The 27,916-nt window shown below is 44.4% G+C and overlaps 1 protein-coding gene across 2 annotated transcripts; it reads right to left on the bottom strand.

The window, feature by feature from the left end:
- Positions 1-4,577: 4,577 nt before the first annotated feature.
- LOC117040042 (A-kinase anchor protein 17B) lies at positions 4,578-24,629 on the bottom strand. 2 transcript variants are annotated; one of them, XM_033137567.1, is made up of 5 exons: positions 24,496-24,629; positions 16,755-17,545; positions 15,199-15,329; positions 9,938-10,172; positions 4,578-8,713 (listed from the first exon to the last, which is right to left on the bottom strand). In XM_033137567.1, the coding sequence occupies exons 2-5, from the start codon at positions 17,529-17,531 to the stop codon at positions 7,109-7,111; spliced, it is 2,748 nt and encodes a 915-aa protein (XP_032993458.1). In that variant the 5' UTR covers positions 17,532-17,545; positions 24,496-24,629; the 3' UTR covers positions 4,578-7,108. The 2 variants fall into 2 exon arrangements, with proteins under 2 accessions (XP_032993458.1, XP_032993460.1); XM_033137569.1 differs by lacking the exon at positions 24,496-24,629 and having other exon boundaries at positions 10,061-10,172; positions 16,755-17,924.
- Between the last annotated feature and the right edge of the window lie 3,287 nt (positions 24,630-27,916).

Raw genomic sequence — 27,916 nt, 5'->3', positions numbered from 1 at the left:
CTTAAAATCCCCATGATGCCAGCTAGTAGCTAGAATGTTGCTGCTGGAGGATTAAAAAAAAAGTCACTTGCAAGACATTTTCCAAGCAAAGTTGTGTCAAACCATGTTGTGTGCAATGCTCACAATTTAATTTGGCTCTTCAGCCACAAAGCCAAGGCTTAGTTCACAATGTTCCTCCCATCAAGTCAGCACATTGGTTTGCCTCGCACAGTATCATCCATGCTGACTGCACCAGGTCTCCAGAGTTTCAGGTGGGAAATTTCTCAGCCCTACTTGCAGATGCCCAGGGTTGAACCTGCCGCTTTCTGAATGCAGAGCAAGCGTTCTGCCACTTAGCTACACCCCTTCCCTCTGCTTCTAGGACAGGTGACAGAATGTTTCTGACTATGGCTTAGGGAGCTGGGTATGTTTAGCCTGGAGAAGAGAAGGTTAAGGGGTGATCTGATAGCCATGTTCAAATATATAAAAGGATGTCATATAGAGGAGGGCGAAAGGTTGTTTTCTGCTGCTCCAGAGAAGTGGACACGGGGCAATGGATTCAAACTACAAGAAAGAAGATTCCACCTAAACATTAGGAAGAACTTCCTGACAGTGAGAGCTGTTCAGCAGTGGAATTTGCTGCCAAGGAGTGTGGTGGAGTCTCCTTCTTTGGAGGACTTTAAGCGGAGGCTTGACAGCCATCTGTCAGGCATGCTTTGATGGTGTTTCCTGCTTGGCAGGGGGTTGGACTGGATGGCCCTGGTGGTCTCTTCCAACTCTATGATTCTATGATTCTATGTACAGTGGGCTTTCCAATTGCCACATGACAGCCACAGCAAGCCTACACACTGGGGTTCAGGAAGAAGACACAATGGTATGGTATGGTATCCACTACTTCCAGAGTGGATAAGGTAGAGGAGGGATGGAATTAAAACCTGTCCACCACTGCATTTCAGGCTCTTCCCAAACTTTGCCTGGTCACCCGTGTGGTCAAAGGGCACTTGCATCAAACTGATTTGGGATTCCTGGCACCTTTTTCAGAATCCAAGTTTAGTTTCGTTTAGCTAGTCCTACTCTAGCTTCTTACATCAACAGATGATTAGCATGAAAGAACTCTGTTAACATGTTGTGAACCGCCCTGAGATCTATGGGTGAAGGGTGGTATACAAATTTAATAAAGAAATAAAAACTAGATTTTCAGTTACGTACTGAAAAGGCACAGAGGTTACAGGAACTTTTTTAACCCAGACACTTCTTTTTGGAAATTCAACACTGACGGTTTTGAAACATGGTAATTGCAACAGAGAACTAAACCTTCCTATTGCCTAAGGCGCAGCCTGTTTTTGTGAGCAAATCAGGCAGCTGAGCCCAAGGCCCATTCTTGATGGGGCAAAGGCCAAGCATAAAATTATTCTAGCACTAGTTTTGCCTGTCATGGAACAGCTATCTTCCCTCCTTTCTATAAGCCCTTCTGCTGCTGGAAAGTCTGGCCTATGAATAAATTCTCAGTTCCTGGGATGAACGCAAAGCTAGAATGCAGCAATCGAATTTTATGTGGCAGGTTTAGCACCTCCAGTTGATATGGGTGCAAGCAGGAGGGGCAAAAACCTACAGTAGATGACGGTAAACTTCTTATTCTTTCTCCCTCGTAAAGGTTTCTCACTTTTCTTGCCATTTCTCAACTGCCTAGCCATTAGGTAAAAGTAAAGGGACCCGTGACCATTAGGTCCAGTCGTGTCCGACTCTGAGGTTGCGGCGCTCATCTTGCGTTAATGGGCGAGGGAGCCGGCATATAGCTTCCGGGTCATGTGGCCAGCATGACTAAGCCGCTTCTGGCGAACCAGAGCAGCGCACAGAAACACCGTTTACCTTCCTGACCTATGTATCTACTTGCACTTTGACGTGCTTTTGAACTGCTAGGTGGGCAGGAGCTGAGACCGAGCAACGGGGATTCGAACCACCGACCTTCTGATCAGCAAGCGCCTAGCCATTAGAACCACCTTAATTTCAAAACAATAAACTATGTTGGTTGTTGCTTGTCAATAATCGTCAGGAACTAGCATTTAAACTAATTTACATAAATATTTTTTATTTTTCGTAAAACAGATTTCCCCCTAGCAGTACAAGCTTGAATAGAGTATGTATTCACACTTGCTTTAAAAAGACATTTGACAAAGTGTCCTAGAAAACATCTGCAAGGTTACTTTGCACATGTCTTATCTTTTGGTGACCTAACCAGTGTGTTAAAAAAAAAATTTAAAAAAATTCTGGCAGCACATAAAAAGCAAGGAAATAGTTCAGCACAGTTTTACCCGAGCAATTAAATAAGGGAGCTGCTATCTGAAGTTATCTTCTGCAGTGCCATATGATGAAGTCATTGCTTTTTATCTCTGGAGGTTTGGGGAGCATCCCTGGAGGGAAATTGGCTGGGCTTATATGTGGAGTGATTTCACTTGTGCTCCCCGAACCAAGGCGCTTCTGCTTTCACCGAAACGTGCAATACCTGAACCATTCAATCTTTTATTTCTATGTGGAGGAGCACACAAAACCAAGTCCAGCTCCTAAATTCAATCCAAGGGTGACATCTCAGATGCCCCGTGGCTTCATTTGGTGTTAAGGGCCATGAAAAAGCCAGATGCAAGAGCTAAGTCTTTGTTCGCATCGGAGCATTAGCAAAAGCTGTGTGGAGTGTAGAAAGCACACGGCATTTTCTTGGAAGGCTCTTATAAAACGCAACTTCAATTGTGGCGTGCAGTGGACGCTTGGGTTGCGAATGCGATCCATGCGAGAGGCGCGTGATGCAATTCGGTACTTCTGCGCATGCGACGAAACCCAAAAGTAACCCATTCCGTTACTTCCGGGTTCGGCACAGTGCACAACCCGAAATTGCTCAACCTGAAGCAGCCATAACCCGAAGTATGACTGTACTTCCATGGAGATTTGACGTTCAGCAATCAACAGTTTCCGTGCGCTGCTCTGGCCACATGACCTGGAAGCTGTCTGTGGACGAACGTTGGCTCCCTCGGCCAGCAAAACGAGATGAGCGCTGCAACCCCCGAGTCGTCCGTGACTGGACTTAACTGTCAGGGGTCCCTTTACCTTCACCTAATTGACAGGTAGCCCTAGCCAGGTCCCCAAAATTTCTGATTAGTGAAACTAGAAGATACTTGACTTCCCAAATACCGGTACATAGCTAATCTCTAAATACCAAAACAGTGAAGGGTTTTCACCTTGGCCCGTTTGTCAGGCCCTCCCTTCAGCAATTCAGGAAGGGCATTATAGGAAGATACCTTACAGGGAGAGGAAATGCCCATGTGGCTCTGGGCAGCAGGAAACAATGGAGCATGCCCTTCTTTATTGCCAGTATTATACACTATAGACATTCGAGCCAGGTTTATCCAGCCCATCGTATATAAATTCCCAGGGCATTCAGAACACCACAAAATCTCCCTATTACTACAGGATGGAAGCCCAGAAGTCACATATTCAGTTGCCAGATTCTGCGCAGTCATGATACTCATTGAAGGATGGTCTATGCTACAAATCAGTCCTAAAATGAAAGCCCATATTGTTAGATCTGTATCACTGAAGCTCCACCCCATACAGCTGATTTAACTGGTCTTTTTAATTATTAGTTTTTATTCACCCATTATTTATGCTTAATCAAATATTCTATGTATATGTTTTAATCTACAGTTGGTTCTTGCTCGCATTTATTTAATAATTAGTCGCTTAGATTCATACTGTTATGCTATTTATTTAGGTTATGCTGGTCTGTTACCGAAGTAAGTAGCACATTCAGCAATGCTTCCAAGGGACCTACGCTGAGAGCACTTTGCAGAGGATCAGCAACCTCCAACAGACGATACGAGCTGCAGGGTTATGACGATACCGCAAGCCCCTCTTGACTACAATGCAGGAAGGCCTGTTTCCCCAGCACTGCATCTCATGCTTGCCAACATGAAATGAATGAAGTGTGTACAAACCGTGTACTCAAAACATGCACACACATGCAAAACCACCAGCAGGGTGGTGAAGATCCAGAGGGGGAAATGGAACCCCTCAACTGTCCTCTCCCCCCTTAACTGCCATTTGGGGGTTGCCATTCCATCAGGCTGCCTCAGTGGAAGAGGTAGGAAGCAGGGCTCATTTCATTGGTTTTGCTGGTGGAGGCCCTGCTCAGCCAGGCACCTCCTGAACTTTTACTGTGCCAGCTGGTCATTACAGTGCACCTGTTTAGAAATTGGTGCTTGAGTTTTGCTTTTTTTACTTTCCTCTTCCCTCCCTGTCCCTTTCCCCCCCCCGTGTGTCCTTTCTCCCATCCCCCTAGATTATAAGCCTACAGTGGCACTGTGTTAGTTTGATTGTATGTGAGCCACTCTGGGAGCCATTGGCTGAAGAGCACTAAATGATCTAAAACCCAAGTGCAAAATATTACTTTTGGATTAAACAAACATTTGTTGGCTACATTTGGAAATCCATTCAATTTTTGCAAACTAGGTGAGCCTTAAAGAAAAGAGAAGCCTAGAGGACTGTGGGAAGTTGCCACCACCAATCAGCCTGACGCAAAACATGAAATCTAAGCACAGAAAATATCTTGCATACATTGCTTCATTACTACTTTATTGGAGCAGAGGTTAACAAACATGGATGGTATGCTAGGGAATGCTTATTCACATGAAAATTACCATGACATGAAATAAATAAAGCATACTAAAAGTATAAGCGAAAACTCAAAACTATAATTTGTTCCTCTTCTTACAGCTGTGACTATCTGGTGCAATAAGCGAAAACCTAGCTTGCAGCCCTCGGAACTGCTTATTCTTGTCAGTAGAATGGTTTCAGGTTGTAGTCCTTGATGGTCTTTATTTTGCCCATTCCATGTTTCATAAAATTATAAGCAATAACTGAACAGAATAATTTCTATGGGCTCAGACTATATAGCTATGCTTTAGAAGGTCACTTACTCAAAGAACAAAATACCAACCAGCACTTAAGTAGATTTCATACCCCCTTTTCACTGCTCAAAGCATTCCCTGTTCAGCAGATCCATTGAATACAAAGTACAGCACCCCTAGCCTGTGAAGAACATGTGAAAATATGGACTTCTTGCTTTCTAGTTCCGTCTTTTGAAATGAAAGTAATTAATTCTGTGACATTTAGCAGAGGATTGGGGGGGGGGGACTTTCATTGGTTCTCACACAACATCAACCATGATTTTAATTTATCTCTCCCCTCTCAGCTGCAAGCCCCACCTATTCTTCAAAATAAATTAACTTGGGGGGCCAAACTCTGTGTGAAACAAGTATCAGGTCTCCTGATATGGGTTTGTTTTTTTTTTAAAAAAGAAAAGTAAAGTAAGAACAAGACAACTTTAAAGCGACCTTGGTGCATCCTGCTTTGACTGGAGCAGTGATGCTGGGCTCTAGGGGTGCTAAGCCCTCCCTTTCCCTGCTCTCCCCCCCCCACCACCACCACCTATAGTCCCCTCCTGCCATTGACTTCTGTCCCATGGTAGGAAAAAATAGATACAACTGGCCCGCCACTTAAAGCAAGGGTTCTGTTCCAGGCGCCAATGCACAAAAGCAAAGTTGTGAAGAGTCAGGAACCTCCAGAACCGTTTCCCCCACCCCCCAATACAAGGCAAGGCTCTGGAAGCTTCCCACTATCTTCCCAGAGCCTGGTAAGCAAGGAAAAATTGCTGTGTGCACAGGTGTGGGGGGGGGGAATAAAAAGAGCAGGGAATGGGATGTTTACCTCACTCTCCATTTATGTATTTACCATCACCACCACCCCAAATATATATATATGTGTGTGTATATAAGGTGGGCATAAGATATGGGCCCAACCTTACCTCTATCATGCCCACATTTCCACCTTACCCTGATGCTAGTAGGGAATTACTTATTAGTAAAGTGACTGGGGTGGGAAGGGCTAAGCACTTCCTCCCAGCTCCACTACTGATTGCCATCTGAGCACCCTGCAACTGCTCTTTCAAAAGAAAAAAAGGGGTGGGTTGGGTTGAATGAATGGCAGGAAATCTGATAATGGCTCTCCTGTGTCATGTGTAACTTTGCCCTCACGTGGATAATAAAGGGGAGAAGATTTAAGCAGAATTAAAGGGAGTAGCCATTCAAACCAGAGCACCTGCTACTCTACTCAAACCATTCCAATAAACCCAAAGGGGCCTGCCACAAAAAGGGTCTGGACTGAGAAGCAGATTCCGGCACACAGCATATACTGCCCAATGCTGGATAGAGCTATGCTAATTACAGAGTTTTCTGACTAAGTGGCATATAAATCTTTCTAAATAAATAAAAGGCTTCTTGCAAAATAAATAATAATAATAATTAAAAAAGAAAGCTTGAGTACCTCAAATTGCTACGTCTGCAGTAAATTATAAACACGTTCCTTCTCTGCCTTTTGGATAAATGTTTTATCTCTGACACCACCCCCTTTCTGACATCACTGAGGAGGCACTTTTTTTATTTAATCTTATAAATTAAACAATTTATTCAACTAACTCCTTTAACTATACAGTTACTAGGGAGCATTTTCATATTCTGTGGCTCCCTCCAAAATCAGCAGGGACCATTCACTTCACTTGGCTCAGATTCTGAGTAGACCATTCAACATGGCTTCAATCATGCACTGCAGTAACATTTTTTTAATAAAAAAAATTGGTCATTAGTACAGATGTTGAATCTGTTGACCAGTTTTTGCCAAGCTGTGTCTGCCCTCTCGCACTCTGCCAGCATGCACAGCAGCCCAAGCAGAGCACCCAAATCACCAAAGGTGATTTATTTTTAAGTCCTTAAGAGGGCCTAATTTGAGCTTCCAGTAACCACCCCCATCACCCCCCAAGACCAACAAAGTTAGCATCATCTTCCAAGTTCTCCTCCACAGACTGTCTCTGCATATGGATTGAATTATTTTGACAGGAAACAAAGGGCATCCTTCAGGAATCTGTTTCCACCTATTTTCTTAACAGCAAGTCCCCTGAAAACCAGGAGTTGCAGCAAAACCTCAAGAGTGAAGAATGTCCCCGTTGCAGGAGCTGCTCATTAATTCCAAAAAGGGCTTGCAAAAACTGAAAGCTGCCCCATACTGTTCCACCCACTTCCGTGTCTCAGCACCCCACCTCTTCTCGCACCTCTCTTAACTGCTCTAACACCCCTCTTCCTTTGGTAGTCTTGCGAGCTCTCTGCTTTACCTTTATTTTGCACCCATTCTCATCGGTCTTATTAATGTCTACATTCCCCTTATCTGCCTTTGGGAATGCTTCTTGAGAAGGAGATCCGCCCAAATAGGTGACATCTTTTGCTTTTACTGCCCCTGGCATGGTGTGATGTGTTTTACATTTCATTTTGTGATGGGACATCTTGCTATACTTCCTCTCCATCTTGCCAGGAGACTCCAACTCTTCACAGTGGTTTGCTTTAAATAACTGTGGTTCATCATCAGGCAAATGGTTTCCAGAATATCTCTTTCTGTTCTTCTTCTCACCAGCTTCCCTCTCCTCATCACTAGATGTCCATTTGACTCTTTGTACTTCGTGCCTTACTTTGCTGCTGGTTGTTTCAAATGCTGTCCTAAGCTTCAGCATGGAGTGCTCTGCTGAGAACCGGCACCCAGACTCTGAGCAGAACCTGTGTTTGTTGTATTCAATATATTCATCAGCATAAGAATCATTTTGGATAGAAATCGACAAGTCTCTCACACTTCGCTGACCGAAGAACCACACCTTGGAGCTACCTCCATTTTTTCTTTCTTTTTTCCTTTGTGACTCATTAAGTGCCTCACTGAAGGATTCAGAATCACTGCTGATCTCTTCTAATACATCCTTCAATTTATTCACACGGCCAACTGGCTTGTGTGATGCCATAGCCATCATTTCAGTGTCTTCTGCTTGAGATTTTCTATCATGAGCTGCACTTACTAGGACAGGACTATTCAATTCACCATGCAGCGTTCCTTCTTCAGCCTCACCCGACAGATCTTTGCACCACACCTGAGAGTTTTCGGCAAACTCCCTAGCACATGCCTGGCTCTTTGGCATAACCTCAGGTTCCTCATCTATTACTTCCCAGTTATCACTACCTCTGGAGATTTTCTCTTGGGTATTTGGTACGCAACTCAAATCCGTCATGCACTGCCTATCTTTTTTCTTCAGGTTAATCTGGAAGTCGTTCTCTTTGAAATACACCAACCTCTCCCACTGAGAATTATCCACTGGGTCATGCACACTTGGAAAGACCCGTGCATGTTTTGGGGTCTGATCGTAGTTGAAGAAATAATGTAAGAATTCATCAGTTTCATATATCGGTACCTTGAGCTTCTTGAATTCTCCTTCCCTGGGAGCTTTAGGGGAGCACCCAACTAACGAGTGGCTGTCATGGGAGCGGTCTGTATCCTTGTCTGTTAAGTAGTTGGTGATTGTTCCAGCAACTGGCCTGTTCAAAGTATTTCTCCAAATGGGATCAGGTAATGCAGGCAATTTAATTGGAATGTGCTGCTGCTGCTCCTCCTCCTCCTCCTCCTCCTCAATAAAAGCATCAGCCAACTGAGCTGACTGACACTTGGATTCTCTCTTATTCTTCAACTCTTGTTGCCCAAAACAGTTTATTTGTTCCTTTGGTGCATTCTTTATCTGAGATGCAGAGGAGCAATTCCCCCATTTGTTTTCAAGATCCAGCAGAGGCTGCCCTATTTGCTTGGATTCTAGCACAACGTCCTTAAGGGGGGAAAAAATAAAAGAATGAATTGTAGCGCAACAGAACAAGGGACTTGAGCAGAAAGCAAATAAATCAGCAAAGCCTAATGGTAAATGATTTTATGAACAATTTGGGCTAGTCCAAGATCCTTCAGTGCCTAACAGAGGAACTCCAAATGGCATCCACCCACCCAGGTCAAACAACCCAGAATCCACCTAGAGAAGAGGTAATCAACATGGTGTGTGGCCAGAAGCTCTTGGACTACAACTCCCATCATGTCCGATGGCCTGGGATTGCAGGAGTTGGAGTCCAAGAACATTTGGAGGACAACATGGATCGATTACTTTGTCCTAGTGATTCATCTAAAATGCAAAAGCTGCATAAAAGCATTGTTGTGCTTCAACAGCTCGTCCCCACCCCCACCCCCACCAAAAGGGACTTCTGCATAACCTCCCTGTGGATTGTACCTCATGGGTGAAATCTGCTTCCCTCCCTGCCAGTCTTAGCAAGACCCAAAATACACTGCTTGGGAAACACACTTAAGACTTCATTCACTGTAGGAGTTGTCTCTGCAGATTGCTGTTTGAGGAGGTTTAATTTTTCCATAAAGGAAACCTGTGTTTTTTGTTTTTGTTTTTTAAATGCCAATTCACTTCAAACCACATTTTAAAAGGCTCACAAAGCTGCACAAATCATAGCCTTTAAGATACAAGCCAGCTTGATTTTGCTGCTTTCAGAAGAAAAATAATCATTAATGAAAGTCACTTGCCAGAGGCAATAGTCAAATTACCGGTTTATTTGCTTTAGCTTTTTAAATGATAATTTCGGAGTTGTTCTACTAAAATAATGATCCCATACAAGCAAGCAACTTTCAGCCCCACCTCAATAATTCACAGCAATTTCCTATATGGAAAGAGAACGTCCACCAACAAGCATTTGTATGATCCTTTATCACAAGATGAAAAGGAGAAGTTATCAAAAGCCTTGCATCTTGCTGAGTAGTTTACCTAAATCATTTCGTTCTCAGAGTCAACATGTAAGTCTCCCAGCACACCCAGTTCAGTGCATCAAAATGTGGTGTGCCTTGGATGTGGAAACTGAGAAGCATACTGCCCACTTGTGGTGAACTCTGCTATCATATATGCGTACAGCTGTCCACAACTTATTACATATAATTTTTTTAAACTTTTTTTTTAAATAACAAAACCCAAACACTTAGAATATTTTGAAAATTATATCCTTACTTTTACTTTGTTTAAGAGCAAGGAAAGCAGCCTCATAGACGCCACTCTTTTCTGAGCTATATGGTATTTCTTCTCTTCCCTATTGGGCATTTTCTCTGTCCATAAATCTTCTGCATCTGTTACCTTCTGCTGCTTCCTTGGGCGTTTTAAATCCCAATCTGCCTGCCTTTTCTCGTGGCTCTTATGCTTCCTCTTTCCTTCTCCAATTTTCTTTTCTTCATCATCGCGTCGTTTTCTAGGCATATATTGATATGGGACAATTTAGGTGCAGGAGGGAAATAATTTTACAGTTTTAACCCGTTGCAAGACAGAAGGGAAGATAAGGAGGTAACAGGAAGGGCTTCCACCCTTGAAATCTGTCTGGACACAAGAGAGAACACCTCCTACAAATTTGTGTTTTGGAATGTAAACATACATACTTCACACATTCTAAGGAGATGCAAAATGCTCTCTCTTGTAACATCTTCTGGTCCTAACATTTCCCAGTACTACATCTAAAGTTACATGATCTATTTCAAACAATGCCACAAACCATGGTTTATCATGACAATAATGAGCCTAGTCTCCCAACCCTGTCCCCACCCCATGGTCCTTCACTGGTATGGCAATGAATTAAGACACTTTTGCTCAGTGGCAGACCTACATTTTGGAAGCTTGAACTGTTATGCAAGCCCCTTTCGCAATCAGCAACAAGATAACCCACTGTTATCTTCAACGGGGTATTCCGTGGCAGATCACCACATATATATAATGTTAACTGCTACATCTCAGATTTTGATTAAAATTGCCGTACTGGACATGTCACATATCTCACATGTCAAAGTCACTGATGTGAATAAAAAAATTCCTATGCCTTATAATTTTCGAGTTATGGGAGGGATTTTATATACATATGTGACTAAAGTCGTTTCTGGGGACCCTCCAAGATTAGGGGCCCCGAAGCTTAGATCTGCCACTGCTTCTGCTATTTTAGATTAGTGATATGGTTGTTCTGAACTGATTGAAAAGCAAGGATAACTTGCACTGAAAACATTTCTGATGCCTAGACAATGAACCTGAGCAATCTCTGGGCAATAGTGAAATGGATGAGGACAAACAAGCTGAGCTTGGATCCTGACAAAACAAAGGCACTGTGGGTGAGCAGCTCCCTTGTCTGAGAAATTGGTCAGTTCCTCCCATGGATGAGGTTGCACTCTCCCTGAAGGAGAATGTTCACAAACTGAGGTGCTTCCAGATCCACCTACAAGCTCAGGTAGCCTCAGCGGCTGGCAGGGCCATTTACCAATTACAGCTGTTTCATCAGCTGTGGCCATTCCTGGACTGGGAAAGCCTTGCCACAGTAGTTCATGTGTTGCTTACATCAATACTGGACTACTGCAATGCACTCTACATGGGGCTTCCCTCACATTTGAGCTGGAAAATGCAATCAGCAATTGTGCCGCAGCATACCACACTAAGAAACCATCTTGTTTAGGCAAGCCTACCCAGATGCTTAGAAAGTTGAGGTGGTGTGTGTTTTAACTTTATGTTTTAAAGCATGCTTGTGGTTTTTATTTATTTTCTTGTTTTATCTTTTTGTAAACCTCTTTGAAGTTTTGTTTTTTGTTTTTTTACAGTCAAGCAGTCTATAAATTTTACGAAATGATTAGTAAATAAAAATATAGTATAGCATGTTCACTTATATTTGTTTTTCAAAAAGGTAAGAAACCCATCTTAAACTTTTCTCCCAAATTCTTACAGAATGGTTTCTATATATCGTTAATGTTCCTTCATTCTTGCTGCATCGTTAGTGTGTTCAAACCTGCAAAACTGATAACCTAACAACTTTCTTCCCTCCTTCACTGGCTTCATTATAATGATGCCAAACGCTAGGATTATTCCCCATCACTCCTGAACAGGCATCATTATTACTACTCAGGGAGTGCTCAGATGCACTACGAAAGCTAACAGATTTTATACAAACACTTTCACCTTCCCCATCTTAAGAAAAGAAATAAGACACTCGTCTGGAGGCCTTGAGCATTTGCTGACCGTGGCTCTTCTTTTTTACAGTCAGAGCTATAGACCACTTTGCTTTCGATTCAGTCATTGTTCCTAACCTCCAGTCAACATTTCTATGCCTCCACAGGCCAGAAAAATGGTCTCAAGGCACAGAATGCAGTTCTAAGCAGTTCTGGCCTTGTAAGTTGCTGAGCCCTACTGCAGACTGAACAGAGCAGCTAATTCCCAAACTCTGCGCTGTGTGAAATCTGCTAGTATGTCACGTGAGCATATATAATGCTCCTGTGAGTTCAAAAGTACCCAGCCATAGAAGAGGATGCTTCCGGCATCTGTGTGAGTCACCGCTCTAATCTTTCCTCCTCCTAACCTGTCACTGGATGTAACTGGATCATTCTGCCACTCGTCATGGAGTAACATAGAATGTCCTGGTCTGTTGTGTCCATGAATGAATCACTGCTCCGACCTTGCCATCTTCTAGCTAGGAGGGCCCTTTTAAAGGCAGGTGAATTGTAACTCACATAGTATAAAAGTAGGCCTTTTCCAGAAGCGTGAGTGATGCATGCCTCTCCAAATTTAATTTGGAGAAAGTGTGCCAGAGTTCTCATAAGCCTGAGAAGCATTGCACAAAGGATTTTGTAAGGGTTCTATAGACCAGAACAATTCCTGATGAGAAAAATATTTTGTAAAATCCTTGTTGATTTTCTAGGAAACAATTTCGGTACACAGCCAACTCGGACTTCTGTACATACCGGAAACTCTCAATGTATGGAAGGGTTATGTTCCAGGGAGAGCACCTAAAGCCAAAATTGTGTGTAATGAAAACACATTGCAGGTGGGGTTGCCCAAGTCTTCCCCCCCCCTCAGATACCCACCCATTTTCTGCCCAGCATTTGTTAATTTTTTTTGCCCACTTCATAATTCTAAATGCACACAAGTTTAATGAGCATACATTGCCAATTACCTGTAATAGGAAACCCCTGGGCCTGAGGGTCTGCATTTTATATCCTAATTGCTAAATAGTCTTAAAAAGGGGGAGGGGTGAAATAAAATCTTGCAAAAGCTGAATTTGCTGAATTTCGTAAATCTAGTGTTACTATTTCAGTCTTTTGGCATAACAACTTTTGTTCTGAACACAACAAAGGAGGCGGAGCCCGAGGCTCCCTGCAGAATAAGAACATATGTGCTCAGATGTAATCTGGCATTGAAGAAGCCCTCTGGAGAGCTAAGGAAGGTTGAGAAAACAAGAGGTGGCACACATTTATCTTTGGACTCAGCAGCAAAACCTAATATCCTCTCACAAAAATTGATCTAACTTCAGCGTAAGCATAATGCTGTTATACAAAATTCCAGCAATTGATAAAACAAAGCAAACTGCAAAAAAGTGCCTAAGGTTCATCCTCATATATAACAATCACTTGTTATCTATTAACGTAAGGCAAAGGACATATTACCTTTTCACTGAAGGCAAGTTTCTATTTGTTAATTACCATGCAGAGGCAACTCTCAACTAATAGAAAAGAACTAAGCATCTATGGAAAAATTCATGCAGCAATATAACCAACATCTAAAATGGCAAAAATATCCTTTTTAAACTCCTTTTTTGTTCCCCTTGGCAGAATCAGGAAGTCTTTGAACAGTAAAATGGCAGGATTTGGAGTCTGCTGGATTTTCAAACGCCCAATAACAGCTACCTGAAGGAGCGTCTCCACCCCCATCGTTTAGCTGGGACATTGAGGTCCAGCTCGGAGGGCCTTCTGGTGGTTCCCTCACTGCAAGAAGCAAAGCTACAGGGAACCAGGCAGAGGGCCTTCTCGGTTGTGGTGCCCACCCTGTGGAACGCCCTCCCATCAGATGCCAAGGAAATAAACAACTATCTGACTTTTAGAAGGCAACCCTTTTTAGGAAAGTTTTTAATGTTTGATTTTTTTGGTGTTTTTAATACATGTATTCTGTTGGAAGCTGCCCAGAGTGGCTGAGGAAACCCAGCCAGATGGGCAGGGTATAGATAATATATTATTATTATTATTATTATTGTTATTGTTATTATTATTATTATTATTATTATTATTATTGCTACCTGATAGAAACATGTTTTGAATAGCAGGACATGAAATTAGTAACCAGATAGTAATCCCATGGCCAAAAGTTGGACTGCTCATATCTTGCTAGTTTTCTCCAGTAATCTAGATGTCTTCACTATCAAGTTTGCACCTACAGATACTGTTATGAGTTTGTGGATGCCAGACTCTTCTAATCCCTGGCTCTAGCAAGTGTTCAAAACTACTCAAACCAAGCTAGCCTACTAGTAAGGAGAGCAAAGGAAGGGGGGGGGTCTGTGGAAGGCAGAGTTTAGGAGTGATATGATCTAGAAGTAAAGCTGCAGGCTGGAAAGCTAGAGAGGCAGAGCACAATGTTTGATGTCTACTAAATCTAAGGCTATGGCTATGGTAGAAGCAAGACCCTCTTGGGGTGTAAATGCTGTGAACCCCTCCATCGTAGGTTCAGGCAGTATATAAACCATATATCCTAAAGACATACAGTCCCCACTGTGCCTTGTTTCCAAAAGAAAACACAAACCCTGAGTAAGTGCCCAGAACCCCTGGAACCTCACGCTGATCAGAGATTGGGGTGGCATGCAGCACTAATAACAGCTGCAGATAAAACATGAAGTGAGAACCAGTGTTTTGATGTTTGCAGCCTTCTGTTAAAAGTCCTTCAGCTTTATCAGTTATACTGAAATGTACTTTAGGGAAGACAGTAAAATAATCACGGTTATGTGAATGCTACAGAATCACACAATTTAGTACTGGGTAAACAAATTAATTTCCTGAAACTCAACTTTCATTTGTATCTTTTAAAGAAATGTTTCTAGCCATCATGGCAAGGAACATATGTATAAATGCCTGCTGAAATCTCGGGAGGCAGGAAGGTGTCTGGAAAAGATTTCAAGTACTTGGGGGGCAAGTTTTCAGTTATCTCAAATAAATATCCCAATAACTAAACAAAATCTGAATTATGCATAACTAATAAAATGGCAAAAAAGGGAAAGTATGCAGATTGTCTCTACTTGCATAAACTTAGGTAAGTCACAATGTCCAGCTGATTTTGGTACATAATGTCAGTTGCCATTATGCAAAGAAAAAGTATGGAGCCCTCACAGCCACAAAAAAAACAATCCTCTTATCTCAGTTTCCCCACTAACAGGACATGTTCAATCTTGCCTTTAAAAGAAAAAAGAAAAAGCCACAGAGATTCCTCACCTTCCATTCCCTTTTCCCCCTCTGTATTCTTCCCTCTTTCGCTCTTTCTCTAGTCCTTGCAGAGTTAATTTTTCCAGGTTTCTCTGAGTTATAGAATTCTCACTGAAATGACCAGTAGTATCAGGCGTCACCTGTTTAAAAATCAAAAAAGTACAAATTGTAGTATCACTCACTCAAGCATACAAAATCTACAAGGTCTCCAGAGCCAATTTCAAGATCTCAAATAGAACACAGGGAGCCTTAACAGCATCGGGACAATCCCTAAACCACTTTGGCTCAACTATCTCCATACCAGAAAGAAGGTCTTTGCTATGCAGCCCAAAACAGATGACATGAGGGTGGCAGGGAGACTCATACTTAAGTAAAGGAAGAATTATATTGTGCTACTGAGAAATAATTGCTAGTGATCGTAACCCAGCATGAACACAAACACTTCCCATCTGGTGCCTATGCCAAACTGCGAGTTTCTATTTTTGGAGCTGGGGGTTGGAAAATTATAAAGGCAGTTTGAAGGTTCACTTGGGATAGGGTGTAAACAGAATACAGGTGTCATGTGAAGGTACCCATGGGATATCCCTAAGGCTTTGAAAACCAGCTGTTATTTGCCCTCAATTTTAAAATGAGAATTGGGCATCTTTCAAAATTCTCCCATATTAAAAACCACAGTGTTGAAAAACTAAAAAGGTGTCCGGGTAACTAGGCTACATACATTTAATGAAATGAAATAAAATCCAAGTAATCTAAGAGGTGAACAAAATGGAATTATTTTCAAAACTGCAATTGTATACCCATTAAAGACCAAACATGGAAATAATGATGAAAGATATTCCAGTTAGGTAGCCCCAGAAAATGCATATTTTCTAGGAAGCTGTGATTTACTCTCAGTAATCATTCAAAGGTTCTGTATATGGAAGCATAAAGAAGACCAAAGCTGTCAAAACCATATGGCAGCAAAGGGTGGGGGGATGAATTGTGCCCTTCAGTTCTGCTCCAGAGAGTTGTGAGACCCTTTGCAACAGCATGGAAGGGGGCACAGGAGGCTGTAGGAGAGATAGGCAAACATCACTTCGCCTCCTCTTCCATTAGTGCTGGCTTCTGCAAGACTCTTCCACAAACGGAAGGACTCCTGTTTCCTAAAGAATGTGGTTTCCAGAGGTTGTTGAACTGCAGCTCCCATCAACTTTGAGCCAATATGGCTAATGGTCAAGGATGACAAAAGTTGTAGCCCAGCAACCCTGGAGAGCCACAGGTTCCCCATCCCTGGCACAAAAACTCTGGTGCCACCTGAAAGGGTGGCAGATTAATTGTGGAACATCAGATGCAACACCATCAGATGCAAGTGGGTTGATGAAGCGGTTTTTAGTCCATGAAAAATTTAATTCAGCATATCCTTTCATGGGACTAGATTCCACATCACTAGGCACTTCCACCTATGGCAGAAAAAAGTTTATAGTGCCTATGCAAAAATAAAACTGCCAGCCTTCCAGGTGGCATAAGACTTGGTAGTTTTTACAACAACAGACTAAAAATAGCTACCCCTAAGCAATACTTCTTACCTTGATGTGACATGCAAGAGCTTTTCCATCATCCCTTTTAAACATCAGCTTCATTCCCTTAAATGTCTCCATAGCTTTTGAAAAAGATGTGGACTCCTGGTATTGGACAAAAGCTTCAAATGTCCGCAAATTCAAAAGGCTACACAAAGTCAAATTATTCATGCTTCCTCCCACCACTTCTTCCCTATAAGGGTCAAGCATAGGGATATCTATGTTCTTGATCTTCCCAAATTTTTCAAAAACTGCTCTCAAGACATCTTCACTTGGTGATTCACTATTTGAGCCTTTTACTGCAAACCATTTGCATGGGAATCCTTCCAAATGGATGCAATAAGGACTATCCTTGCTTTGCTGTGCTAAGTCTTCCTCTGGCAATTCTCTAGTGTTCAAATTGGGTTCCAACTCCTGAGGAGTTAGCAAATCGGAACAAGGCTCCATGACAACCACTTGCAAGTCATCTTTGAAGCCACTGAGCTTTATCATCTTGCCATGAAGCTTCTCCTTCAGGCTACAAACCAAGCGCTTGGTGTCTGCCTCTGCCTCAAACATAATGAAACCCTTAGTGCTCTTTGTAATCTTAACACTGGTGAACCGGACTGGACAAACTATATTCTTCAGCTTTTCAATCACTTCCCACTTTGGGACTACGTGGGTAGATCCGGTGTGTTGTGGAAGCACCACACAGATTGACAATTTCACTACTGGCTTAAGATAGAGTCGATGAAAAGCACAGAGCTCCATAGATTCCGAGGTATCATATACTACAGTGTGATTCATGATGTCCAGAGGTCCTTTAGAAAAACAATTAAAGAGGGGCAGTTATGATAAAGAGCAAATAAAGCACGCTCCTTTATACTCTACATAGTTACTAGGGTCAGCTGCTTGCACCATGCAAACGGTGCAAGGTGACATTAAACACAGCTGTCATTCATACCACACATGTTTCAAGCTGGACCTGTGTTTTCCAAATTTCTGACAAGTACACTATTTTCTGAATTAAAATTAGAGCCACATTTAGACCTAAAAATGTTTGCTCTGGCAGAATGATCCTATCTTTGCAAATTTACTTTGAATGAAGGGCCTTTTATTTCAATGGAGCTCACTGGGATTGAAACCTTGCTTGTTTGCTGTTTTAAATGTTATCTTCTAAACAAATCTCTTTAAAATGATATACAGTCATCTTAAAAATAGCATACAATCATCCTAAAGGCCTAGTAGGGAAGAAATATAACACACACTGTGAGGAGTGTTAAATACAACACACAGTCCCAATAGGATCTCTTACTGAACTACAGAAGAGTCTGAAATTAAATGCAAGCTCCCAGCACAACGCGCGCGCACACACACACACACACACGAAAAACTATGCAGATACAAAAAAGCATTTGCAGCTGAAATACACACCACTACTGGATAAATCACTAAGCATGTCACAGAATGCCAACCAAGAACCAATTTAAAAGAAACCCAGTAAGATAACCAAGAAACCAAGTAAGATAAAATACACACTCGTGGCACATTGCAAACTGTTTACCCAGAAATGAGTTCCACTGGTCTTACTCTCTAGCAAGTGTAATTAGGGCTACATCCTTCAAGCTCTAATAGCCATGAAAGAATTGCAGCTAATGTATCCAAGCTCTTTTTAAAATTAAAATTAAAATTGAACTGCTGGGGAAATGGTATAAAAATATTTTAACAAAGTCTAAAACAAACTACACAAAAACTGCTTTCTGAAACTTTACACATGTACAAATATATAGAAACACAGCTTAGTAATTCTAGCAAATGGGTACTTTAGGAAAAGTCTCTAGACTTAACTAAGCTATTTCCAATACATGAGAACATGTAAACTGCACAAATCAAATGTTCTTTTGTTAAAAAATAAAATGACTATTGCTTTTAAAGAGCATCTGCAGTAATCAAAAATCCATTCTGTCTTCTTAGACAACCCACAGTCAAGCAATGCAGTTTCTGTATTACACGGATGAACTACGTCGTTTCCATTAACATGGCAAAGAAATGCTTCCACAATTCACTCACAACTATGTTAAGTTTCAAGGCAAGATACACATACTGTATGTGTGTATTTACTCCTTCATTTATAACAAAGGTCAAGTGCATAAGATGTCTACACTCCCAAGTTTGGTTTAACATAACTTAGTGAAATCTGTTCCTCACACTCCGTGCTATAATTAATTACACACCTTGGAATGCAGTGTACTTTGAAAAGCAATATAATCCAGTTATTTTTTTTATCTTGAGATTTTCTGGCTTCATGAATTCCATTCCTCCACACTGTAGTATGTTTCCCTTCTCAGTCTTCTAGTTTGCCTTTAAGCTCTGCACTAGAAATTATGATACAGTTTTCCAATTTGTATAGTTTGCATTCTCTCCTATCCTAAAATGCCATAGTTTGCAACAGATTTTTTTTTTTATTCAAGTCAGAACATAACAAAACACTTCTCAGTCTAGTCCTTCTGCTATATTAATGTGTTAGGAAAGTATACTGGCAAATCTGTGCAAGCTCTCTTCTGAGATGTCAGGGTCCAAATTGCAAGACCCAAGGGAAACTGGAGCAAATAATAAAATGCAGCTGCTGGCAAAGCCATCACCTGTTCCCATCCTTTAAAAAAAACACCTTGATCACAGGTGTACACCCACATGTGCTGCTGCTAATCTTGTTTCTTAATAAACACCCCAGTAAAATACTTACACCCAATGAAGTTCAAATACAACACTGAAATGGGCTATACGATGTTCTTTGCCATACTTTAAAACAGTAACCAGAAAGCATCCTATCTTAAAAATTAAAATCACACAGAAGAGAATTGGGGTGCAGCACAAATAGCCTGGTAATGTCCAATGATGCTGGCAAAAAAACTCAACTGCAGTACCAGGCTCATCTGGCTGCATCTTGGTTCCCATTGGTAAACTTGGACTGTTAGGACTTTCGTTCCACAAACAGAAGAGGAAGTTTTATGAAGCAAATCAAAAAGAAATTTGTTCCTAACTTCAATAATACTGCATGATGGTAGACACCGGAGAGGAATTTATGGCTGAGCAGAAGATTATAGTGAAAGCTATGAACAACCTGTACCATAATGGTCCAGCTGCAACCACATTCACACTGCATGGTGATGCAACTGACCTTTTAGCGGTTAGCAGTAGACTCACACTAGTACTGCCATGCTGCAGTGTGGGTTGTAACACAATTCAACCCTTTCTTTCTAAACAAAGGCATCCCATTTTGCTTCCATGTTCACAGTCCCTTCTCTAGAATCTGATTACAGGTGGGTAGCCGTGTTGGTCTGCCATAATCAAAGCAAAATAGAAAATTCTTTCCAGTAGCAGCTTAGAGACCAACTGAGTTTGTTCTTGGTATGAACTTTTGTGTGCATGCACACTTCTTCAGATACCTGAAGAATCTGTACACCCAACTTTGTGCATCTTCAAGGAAGGCTACAAAATATTTTTGAGGGGCTTGCTCTCAAGCATGCATAGAGCTATTTTAATTTTATAGGTGTATTGAAAGAGCTGGCATACTGTTTTTACATAACTGTACTTTATAAACACCCTGATGCTCCTCTTCCTCCTAACCACCCTTCTCATTCCTTATACAGGGGCCCATCACTGTCAAAATATCATTACATTTGTTGATGTGATAGGATAGCATGATGCCCTTTCTTCTGCAAGCTGGAAGAGTATTCTCAGCAACTGTGCCCTGCTTGCGGCAGGCCATCTGTGGAAAGGCTTGCCTTTCACCTATTCTGAACTTAGTTTGGGACCATCAAATACCTTATTATTCCAGGCTTTTAAACCGATTTTACTGGTCCTATCTACTCTGAATTTTGATTGCTGTTCTTGTGAATTTTGCTGTTCTTAGTGTGTTTTTGTTAGTTACCCCGATAACTCTATTGAAGGATTTTAAAAGATAATAAAATTATCCAAGGAGCTATTTGGTTTTATTTTTACCCTTTTATCTCCCCAGGGTCTCGGTGAGGCAAAAAAGACTAAAACACATACTGGAAATATTGTGGGGTCATGGCCGTTAGGCCAATATTATCCCAATTTATGATCAACCAAGATCACTCTATTATGTGATCAAGCAGAGTCAAGCAGAAATTTGACCCTTCTCCTCAATCCAAGCCTTACATTGGTTCTTCCTAGACCCTATCAATACTTGGAGATACCAGTTCCTGCTTCCCATAACATAAATCCATCCCTCAAGCATCTGCTTCCTTCAATTCATATCTAAAAGGGTGCATAGCTCCCTCTGGTGAATATGCCACAGAAAGACACTAGAGTACAGTAACTTAAAAATTGTAAAACACAGTTCCCACAAATTGAGCCTATTCTCATCCATAAAACGAGACCTCCGCTACCCTCAGCTTTCAATACAGGACTTCATAACACCTCTTCTTCATCATCCACATACATGTTCCCCTTAGATAAGCTGCTGCTTCCTAAGCCCAACACCAAATAACACCTTCCCCCAGGTATTGCCCTATGTACAAAAATAGAGAGCTGAGCTCTTTTTCCTTCAGTCCACCCCAAAGCATTTCCACGTTACATATATGTGACCCAAACACTTCTAATCAGTGGGCCTCTCAGTACACCCTCATCTTGCAGCACATGCACCCAAACATACACACACTGCACATGCGGTCCTTCTCACATACAGCTCCAATAACACATGCAGAGGCAAACACACCCTACCCAGCCAAGCCCAAGTCATGAGCAGGCTTCAACTATTTCCCTAGGCCCAAACGGAGCTTTCCTGCTCTTCTTTCATACAGCCGCAAGTCTCTTTAAATTATACACAGTAACGCAGCCATAAACCACTCACTCCATAGGTCCTCAGCTTCCTGCACCCCAGCCCCACAGAGACCCTAAAGTTTATCAATGTGCTTTTTCTCTCCCCCCCCCCCCAAACACTGGCCATGACTCCAATTCAGAAAGCAGCAAAGTCCATTCCAGAGGCCTCTAATCCCCACAGCCCAATCCCAATCATGTCCCACACCCCACAGAGTGCTGGCCCACTCCACTTTCCTATGGCTTGCACATTGATCCTTCTTCCACACCTCTAGGGCCCTCTCTACTGCCACAGCCCACTCATCTCCTTAAGAAAAGGCATTTGCTGCAATATTGTGGTCTAGTGGCTACACAGTGTGAAGACTACGGCTGGGAAGACCCGAGTTCAAATCCCCACTCAGCCATGTAGCTCACTGGGTGGTCACGAGACAATCTCCCAGTCTAACTAACTTCAGAGTTGTTGTGGGGATAAAACGGGAGCCAAATGAATGCCACCCTGAGTTGGCTGAAGAGCCATAAATAGTTACCCACAACCCAGCCCCACACAGAGCTTTCCTCACATGGCCCAGAGAGAGCAAGGTAGCTGTACCTCGCAAAGCCTTCTTGCCCAATAAAAGGCTTCTAGAGCCTATAAAGACCCCCACATAAACCCACTCAGCGAACCAGACTTGTGTCAGGCAACCATCCACACACAGGGCCTTGCTTATGTCCCACAGAGTGCTAACCCCATTATACTTTCCACTGTCCCCTTTCTTCCATCCCATAGGGTTCCTTTACCCAAAGAAACACCACCATAGGCAAACCCTCTCCACTGCTAAGGAACATGCTTCTTTCCTTGCCCCAACCTTACCCAACACTGCCAATATTCTCTAGAACGTTTGAGGAAAGCTCCATGCAGCTGCCCACACCGCCACTCGCCACCTGCAGCCCAGCCCCACTCCATGAGGGAATAGCCCTTGGTTTCCTGCAACCCACCTCCACAGGCACAAATCACGCCCACCTTCTTCCCCACTACAGGGACTTTTCTGAAGCCATGCAGACAACCCCATGCAGACAACCCCCCCCCCCCACACACACACTCCAATGGGGATACTTCCCCTGTTCCTGCAACCCCACAGAGCTGAAAATTCCCTCTTGTTTTTCAAACACAACCCAGTACTTAGTCCCAGGCCTCTGCTTCAGGCCTTGCTTATGCCCCAAAGAGAGCCAACACTTAGCACCCCTTCTTCCACTCCCACAGGGCTCCGTGATGCCAGCCCAGCCTTTCCCACTCCTCCTGCTTCTTCCCCCATCCCAGCCTTCTTTGAAAACCCCAGAGAGCACCTCTGGCGGCCATGCCTCACGTCCCCTTCTACCAATGCAGGGGTTTCCTCCACCCACCCCTCCAGCCCCAACTAGCACCCAGCCATTCAGCACCACTAGGACCCAGGGTTTGTTAGGGGAATCAGGCTTCATGTTACAGGGGCAGGCTTCATGTTGGGGGGGGGGGCAGAACCCCACTTAGTTATTTTTATTCATTTACTTGTTGGGGGGCAATTTGCCCCGTCCCTCTTAGCTATGCCCATGCTAAGACGTCAGCCACCCCCTGCAGACCTAGACCCCCCCCGCTGGAGACCTATTTCCCCAAGCCATGCAGCCCCACAAGCACCCCCAGGGTACCCATGCAGCCCCACTAGGGCTCTTTCCACCCACCCGCTGCACCCCTAGAACACCCACCTCCCAAGCCATGCAACCAAGCCACCCGCCCCCTAGACCACCCTCCCACAAGCCATGCAGCCCCACAAGCACCCCAGCACCCCTGCACCCCTAGACCACCCCCAAGCAATGCAGCCATGCCACCCACCCCCTGCACCCCTAGACCACCCCCAAGCAATGCAGCCCCACAAGCACCCCAGCCACCCGCCCCCTGCACCCCTAGACCACCCCCAAGCCACAGCCAAGCCACCCACCCCCTGCACCCCTATACCACCCCCAAGCAATGCAGCCAAGCCACCCACCCCCTGCACCACTAGACCACCCCCAAGCAATGCAGCCCCACAAGCACCCCAGCCACCCACCCCCTGCACCCCTAGACCACCCCAAGCCATGCAGCCTAGCCACCCGACCCGCCCCCTGCACCCCTAGACCACCCCCCAAGCCACAGCCAAGCCACCCACCCCCTGCACCCCTAGACCACCCTAAGCCATGCAGCCTAGCCACCCACCCCCTGCACCCCTAGAGCACCTTCCAAGCCATGCAGCCCCACAAGCACCCCAGCCACCCGTCCCCTGCACCCCTAGACCACCCCAAGCCACAGCCAAGCCACCCACCCCCTGCACCCCTAGAGCACCCCCAAGCAATGCAGCCAAGCCACCCACCCTCTGCACCCCTAGACCACCCCAAGCCATGCAGCCAAGCCACCCGCCCCCTAGACCACCCTCCTACAAGCCATGCAGCCCCACAAGCACCCCAGCCACCCGCCCCCTGCAGCCCTCGGCCACCCCAGCGGGCGGCGGCAGGGGACGAAGACCGTCCACGGCTTCCTACGGACGTTTCCGCCCAGCAGGCCTCCCTCGCCCAACCGCGCCGACGACCCTGGCCCACCTCCCCCTTCTTCCCCGCCCGACCGCCCCACAGGTGTTCCCGGCGAAGCCCACAGCTACAGCCCCGAAACCCTCTCCGCGGCACAACCCACCCCCGGGGGAAGAGGCGGGCCTGCGCTCCCCCCCCCCAGTCCATCCGGCCCCATTCCCACCCCCGCCGGCCCTTAACGCTTCGCCCCCTCCCTCCCTCCCCCGCCCGCCCGCCTGCCTCGAAGGGCGACTGCCGGGCCCCCGGCTCCGCTGCATGGCGTCCCCCACCAGCATCCCTCCCGACCCCTTCTCCCGGGGAGAGGCCTAGTCGCTGGCGGAGGGCGAAGCCGGACCCGCGGGTGGCTTCTCCCTCTTACCGGTGAGGCCTCCGCCTCCTCTCCCGCCGCCGGCTCCTCGCGGCCTCTTGCTCGGGCCTCCCCGGGGCGGAGCGCGCCGGGCCCCGCTGTCCGCGGGGGAGCTGGGGAGCCTCTGCTGCCTCTGCTTGGCGGAGCCCCGGGTTCTCCTTCTTCTCCTCCTCCTCCTTGCTTGTCAAAGGGACGTTGCCTCGCTGCTGGGAAGCCGAGCGAAGCAGGAACCCCTAAGACGCCCAGCGCTGGTTGCCTTTTATTGCCCGCAGGTGGAGGTGTCCCACCCACTCAATTTCCTTGCGGACCCGATCCTATGCTCGGCTGCGCTCGGGAGTGAAAGCCCATTCCGAGGGTCCTTCCAAGGGATGCTGCTGCTACTACTCACTTGCAATAATAATTAAATGTTGCTAGTGTCCTTTTTTTAAGGGGGGGGGGGGTAACAAATTGAGACAAATTGCATTTACAGTATTCGCTTTGAATGGCCGTCGCAAAGTCTTTTTTTCCCCCCTCTTCCATATATGGCAACCCTAAAGTGACCATAATAACAGCGGTCAATTGACGGGTTTTCAGACGGGTCCTAACTGACCACGTTTTATTCCTCAAGGAAAGGCGCTTGCTCGCAAGTAAACGCAGCGCCATGCCCGTGGTTTGTTTTTGTCGGAGCGCGGAGCATGCTTGTTTTCTCCTGCTCCGGAGGGTAAGGACTCGAACCAGCGGATTCAAAGTCACAGGATAGGGGATTCCGCATCTGAACACCAGGAAGAGCTTCCTGGCAGGAAGAGCTGTGTTCGACAGTGGAAAGGACTCCCTCGGGAGGAGGTGGCCTCGCCTTCCTTGGAGTTTTTAAACAGAGGCTGGATGGCCATAGATCAGGGATGATCTAGTTGAGATTCCTACATTGCCAGGGGGTTGGCTGGATGACCCTTAGGGATCCCTTCCAACTCTACAATTCTCTGGTGCAGGTTTATCCAGATTCCTGGGGCACAAGGTGGATGCAAGGGGTGCATAGGATTGGTCCCACTGATGATGTAGGTGAGTAGATTGCTGCTGTGCAGGCTGATCTACCACTCTGCTTATTTAGAAGCAAGAATAAGTGTTTTCCTTTTCAAATAATACAGAGCATGGTGAAATCACAATAAGGAAACCTCCCCTTCAGTAATTTCAAGCACTACTACAGGTTCCACATAATACCTGTACTGTATTGCATTGGTTTAGTGTGGCAGCACCTGCACTTTGGAACTCCTAGCCTATTGCAATAAAAGAATACTGTATGAAACAATGTCAAACAATTTTTTGCAGGCATGGGGTGCCTTGTCTTTTTGTTGGTTTCCGTATCCACATATCCTGTCAGTTAACTTGTCTGTCAAAGCTGGGCCGCAGATTTATGCCAACCACACATCTCAAATAAATCTATATTTAATGTTCTCCAGTCCCCAGCTATGGCCAATTGTGCTGCAGTCATTGGTTGTGCCATAAAGTCTTTAGAGCATTAACCACTTGCACACACACACACACACACACACACACACACACACAATACAGGCAGTATTGCTATTTTAGAATCAAGATCCTTAACGTTACGAGTCCCATTTTATGAAAGACCTTTCCCCAAAAATAGGTATACCTGAGGGAGCATCCACCACATGTGAAAAACAGAGGCTGTGTATATACCCCAGGAGGAAAATGTACAGCAAAGCCGAAAGGCCATCAATGGGCCATGGGGCAGAAGTGGGAACACCCACACTTCTGAGAGATTTGTCTGCCCGCAAACTCATAAAATGAATGGACATCAAAAATAGAACTGTTCAAGGACATAATGCTGTTTACAAAGAAAAGCTTCACAGAAACAAAGCAATCAGAGCAGAAAGGACCACAGTAAAAATGCAGTCTTAAAGAAGGTACCCAGGAGCAGGGATATGGTACAGTCGTACCTTGGTTCTGGAATGCCTTGCGACTTGAACATTTCAGCTCCCGAACACCACAAACCCAGAAGTGAGTGTTCCAGTTTGCAGGTGTTCTTTGGAACCCAAACGTCCGACACGGCTTACACGGCTTCTGATATCAGTGCAGGGAGCTCCTGCAGCCAATTGGAAGCCGCGCTTTGGTTTTCGGAAGTCAAACAGACTTCCGGAACAGATTCCGTTCAAGAACCAAGGTACAGCTGTATTTGAAAGCTAATGTTCCATTTCAATATGCCCCCCGCTTTTATCTAAGATGTTTCAAATATATTTGCTTATTACGCTGTGTGCACTGGTGTGGCAAGAAAGGATGGCATGTGTCATGGGAAGATCCAAGGGCAATCAGAGAAACATTTAAACCAGGGGTCAGCAACCTTTTTCAGCTGTGGGCCGGTCCACCGTCCCTCAGACCATGTGGTGGGCTGGACTATATTTTGAAAAAAAATTATGAATGAATTCCTATGCCCCACAAATAACCCAGAGATGCATTTTAAACAAAAGGACACTCTACTCATGTAAAAACACGTCCGCAGGCTGGATTGAGAAGGCGATTGGGCTGGATCTGGCCCACGGGCCTTAGGTTTCCTATCCCTGATTTAAACATTTCACTGTATAAATATAGTGCATATGGGTGTTCTCTCTCTCTCTCTCTCTCTCTCTCTGTGTGTGTGTGTGTGTGTGTGTGTATGTGTGTGCATCTTTTCAAAATGAAAGCAAAAGCATTCATTATTATTATTATTATTATTATTATTATTATTATTATTATTTGTACCCCGCCCATCTGGCTAGGTCCCCCAAGCCACTCTAGGCGGCTTCCAACAAATATTAAAATACATTAAAATGTCACAGATTAAAAACTTCCCTAAACAGGACTGCCTTCAGATATTTCCTGAATGTCAAGTAGTTGCTTATCTCTTTGACCCCTGATGGGAGGGCATTCCACAGGGCGGGTGCCACTACCGTGAAGGCCCTCTGCGTGGTTCCCTGTAGCTTTGCTTCTCTCAGTGAGGGAACCTCCAGAAGGCGTTGGATCTCAGTGTCTGGGCTGAATGATGGGGGTGGAGATACTGAGCGGTACTGAGGACAATCCTGCTTGTGTTTTCCAATGCATTTCTTATCAATGAAACAACAACAACAACAACAGTGTGGTGCCAGCATATTTTTATTATGAAAGTATGGCCCAGAAAAAGAAGTTTGAAACTGCTGCTCTATTCCAATGACGGTGCTGGAGTGCCCTCTGCTGGGCATATGCCAAACTATTTATTGAATGTTTTATGAAGGTTCCACAGCTTAGAACTTAAGTAGACCTGTTGGAGATCCAACCAATTAACAGAAACAGACTAATATATAGGAGATATAGATTGGTCAAGAAAAGTAGTGATTATTTGCATGAATGAGTACAGGTATAAATGCAATTGCTTTAAATGTGAAGAGGTTGGAAAACCTGATAAAATGGACTAAGACAGCAGCAT

Source organism: Lacerta agilis, chromosome Z, assembly GCF_009819535.1.
Source record: "Lacerta agilis isolate rLacAgi1 chromosome Z, rLacAgi1.pri, whole genome shotgun sequence".
In the NCBI taxonomy this organism is placed as follows: domain Eukaryota; kingdom Metazoa; phylum Chordata; class Lepidosauria; order Squamata; family Lacertidae; genus Lacerta; species Lacerta agilis.
This window is presented reverse-complemented; position numbering and strand designations above follow the sequence as displayed.

Coding starts and splice junctions, on each gene's coding strand:
- LOC117040042 (XM_033137567.1), bottom strand. CDS start 17,531: ATGAATCACACTGTAGTATATGATACCTCGGAATCTATGGAGCTCTGT. Junction 10,173..15,198: donor GGGGGAAAAGGGAATGGAAG/GTGAGGAATCTC, acceptor ATATATGCCTAG/AAAACGACGCGATGATGAAG. Junction 8,714..9,937: donor TGCTCTTAAACAAAGTAAAA/GTAAGGATATAA, acceptor TCCCCCCTTAAG/GACGTTGTGCTAGAATCCAA.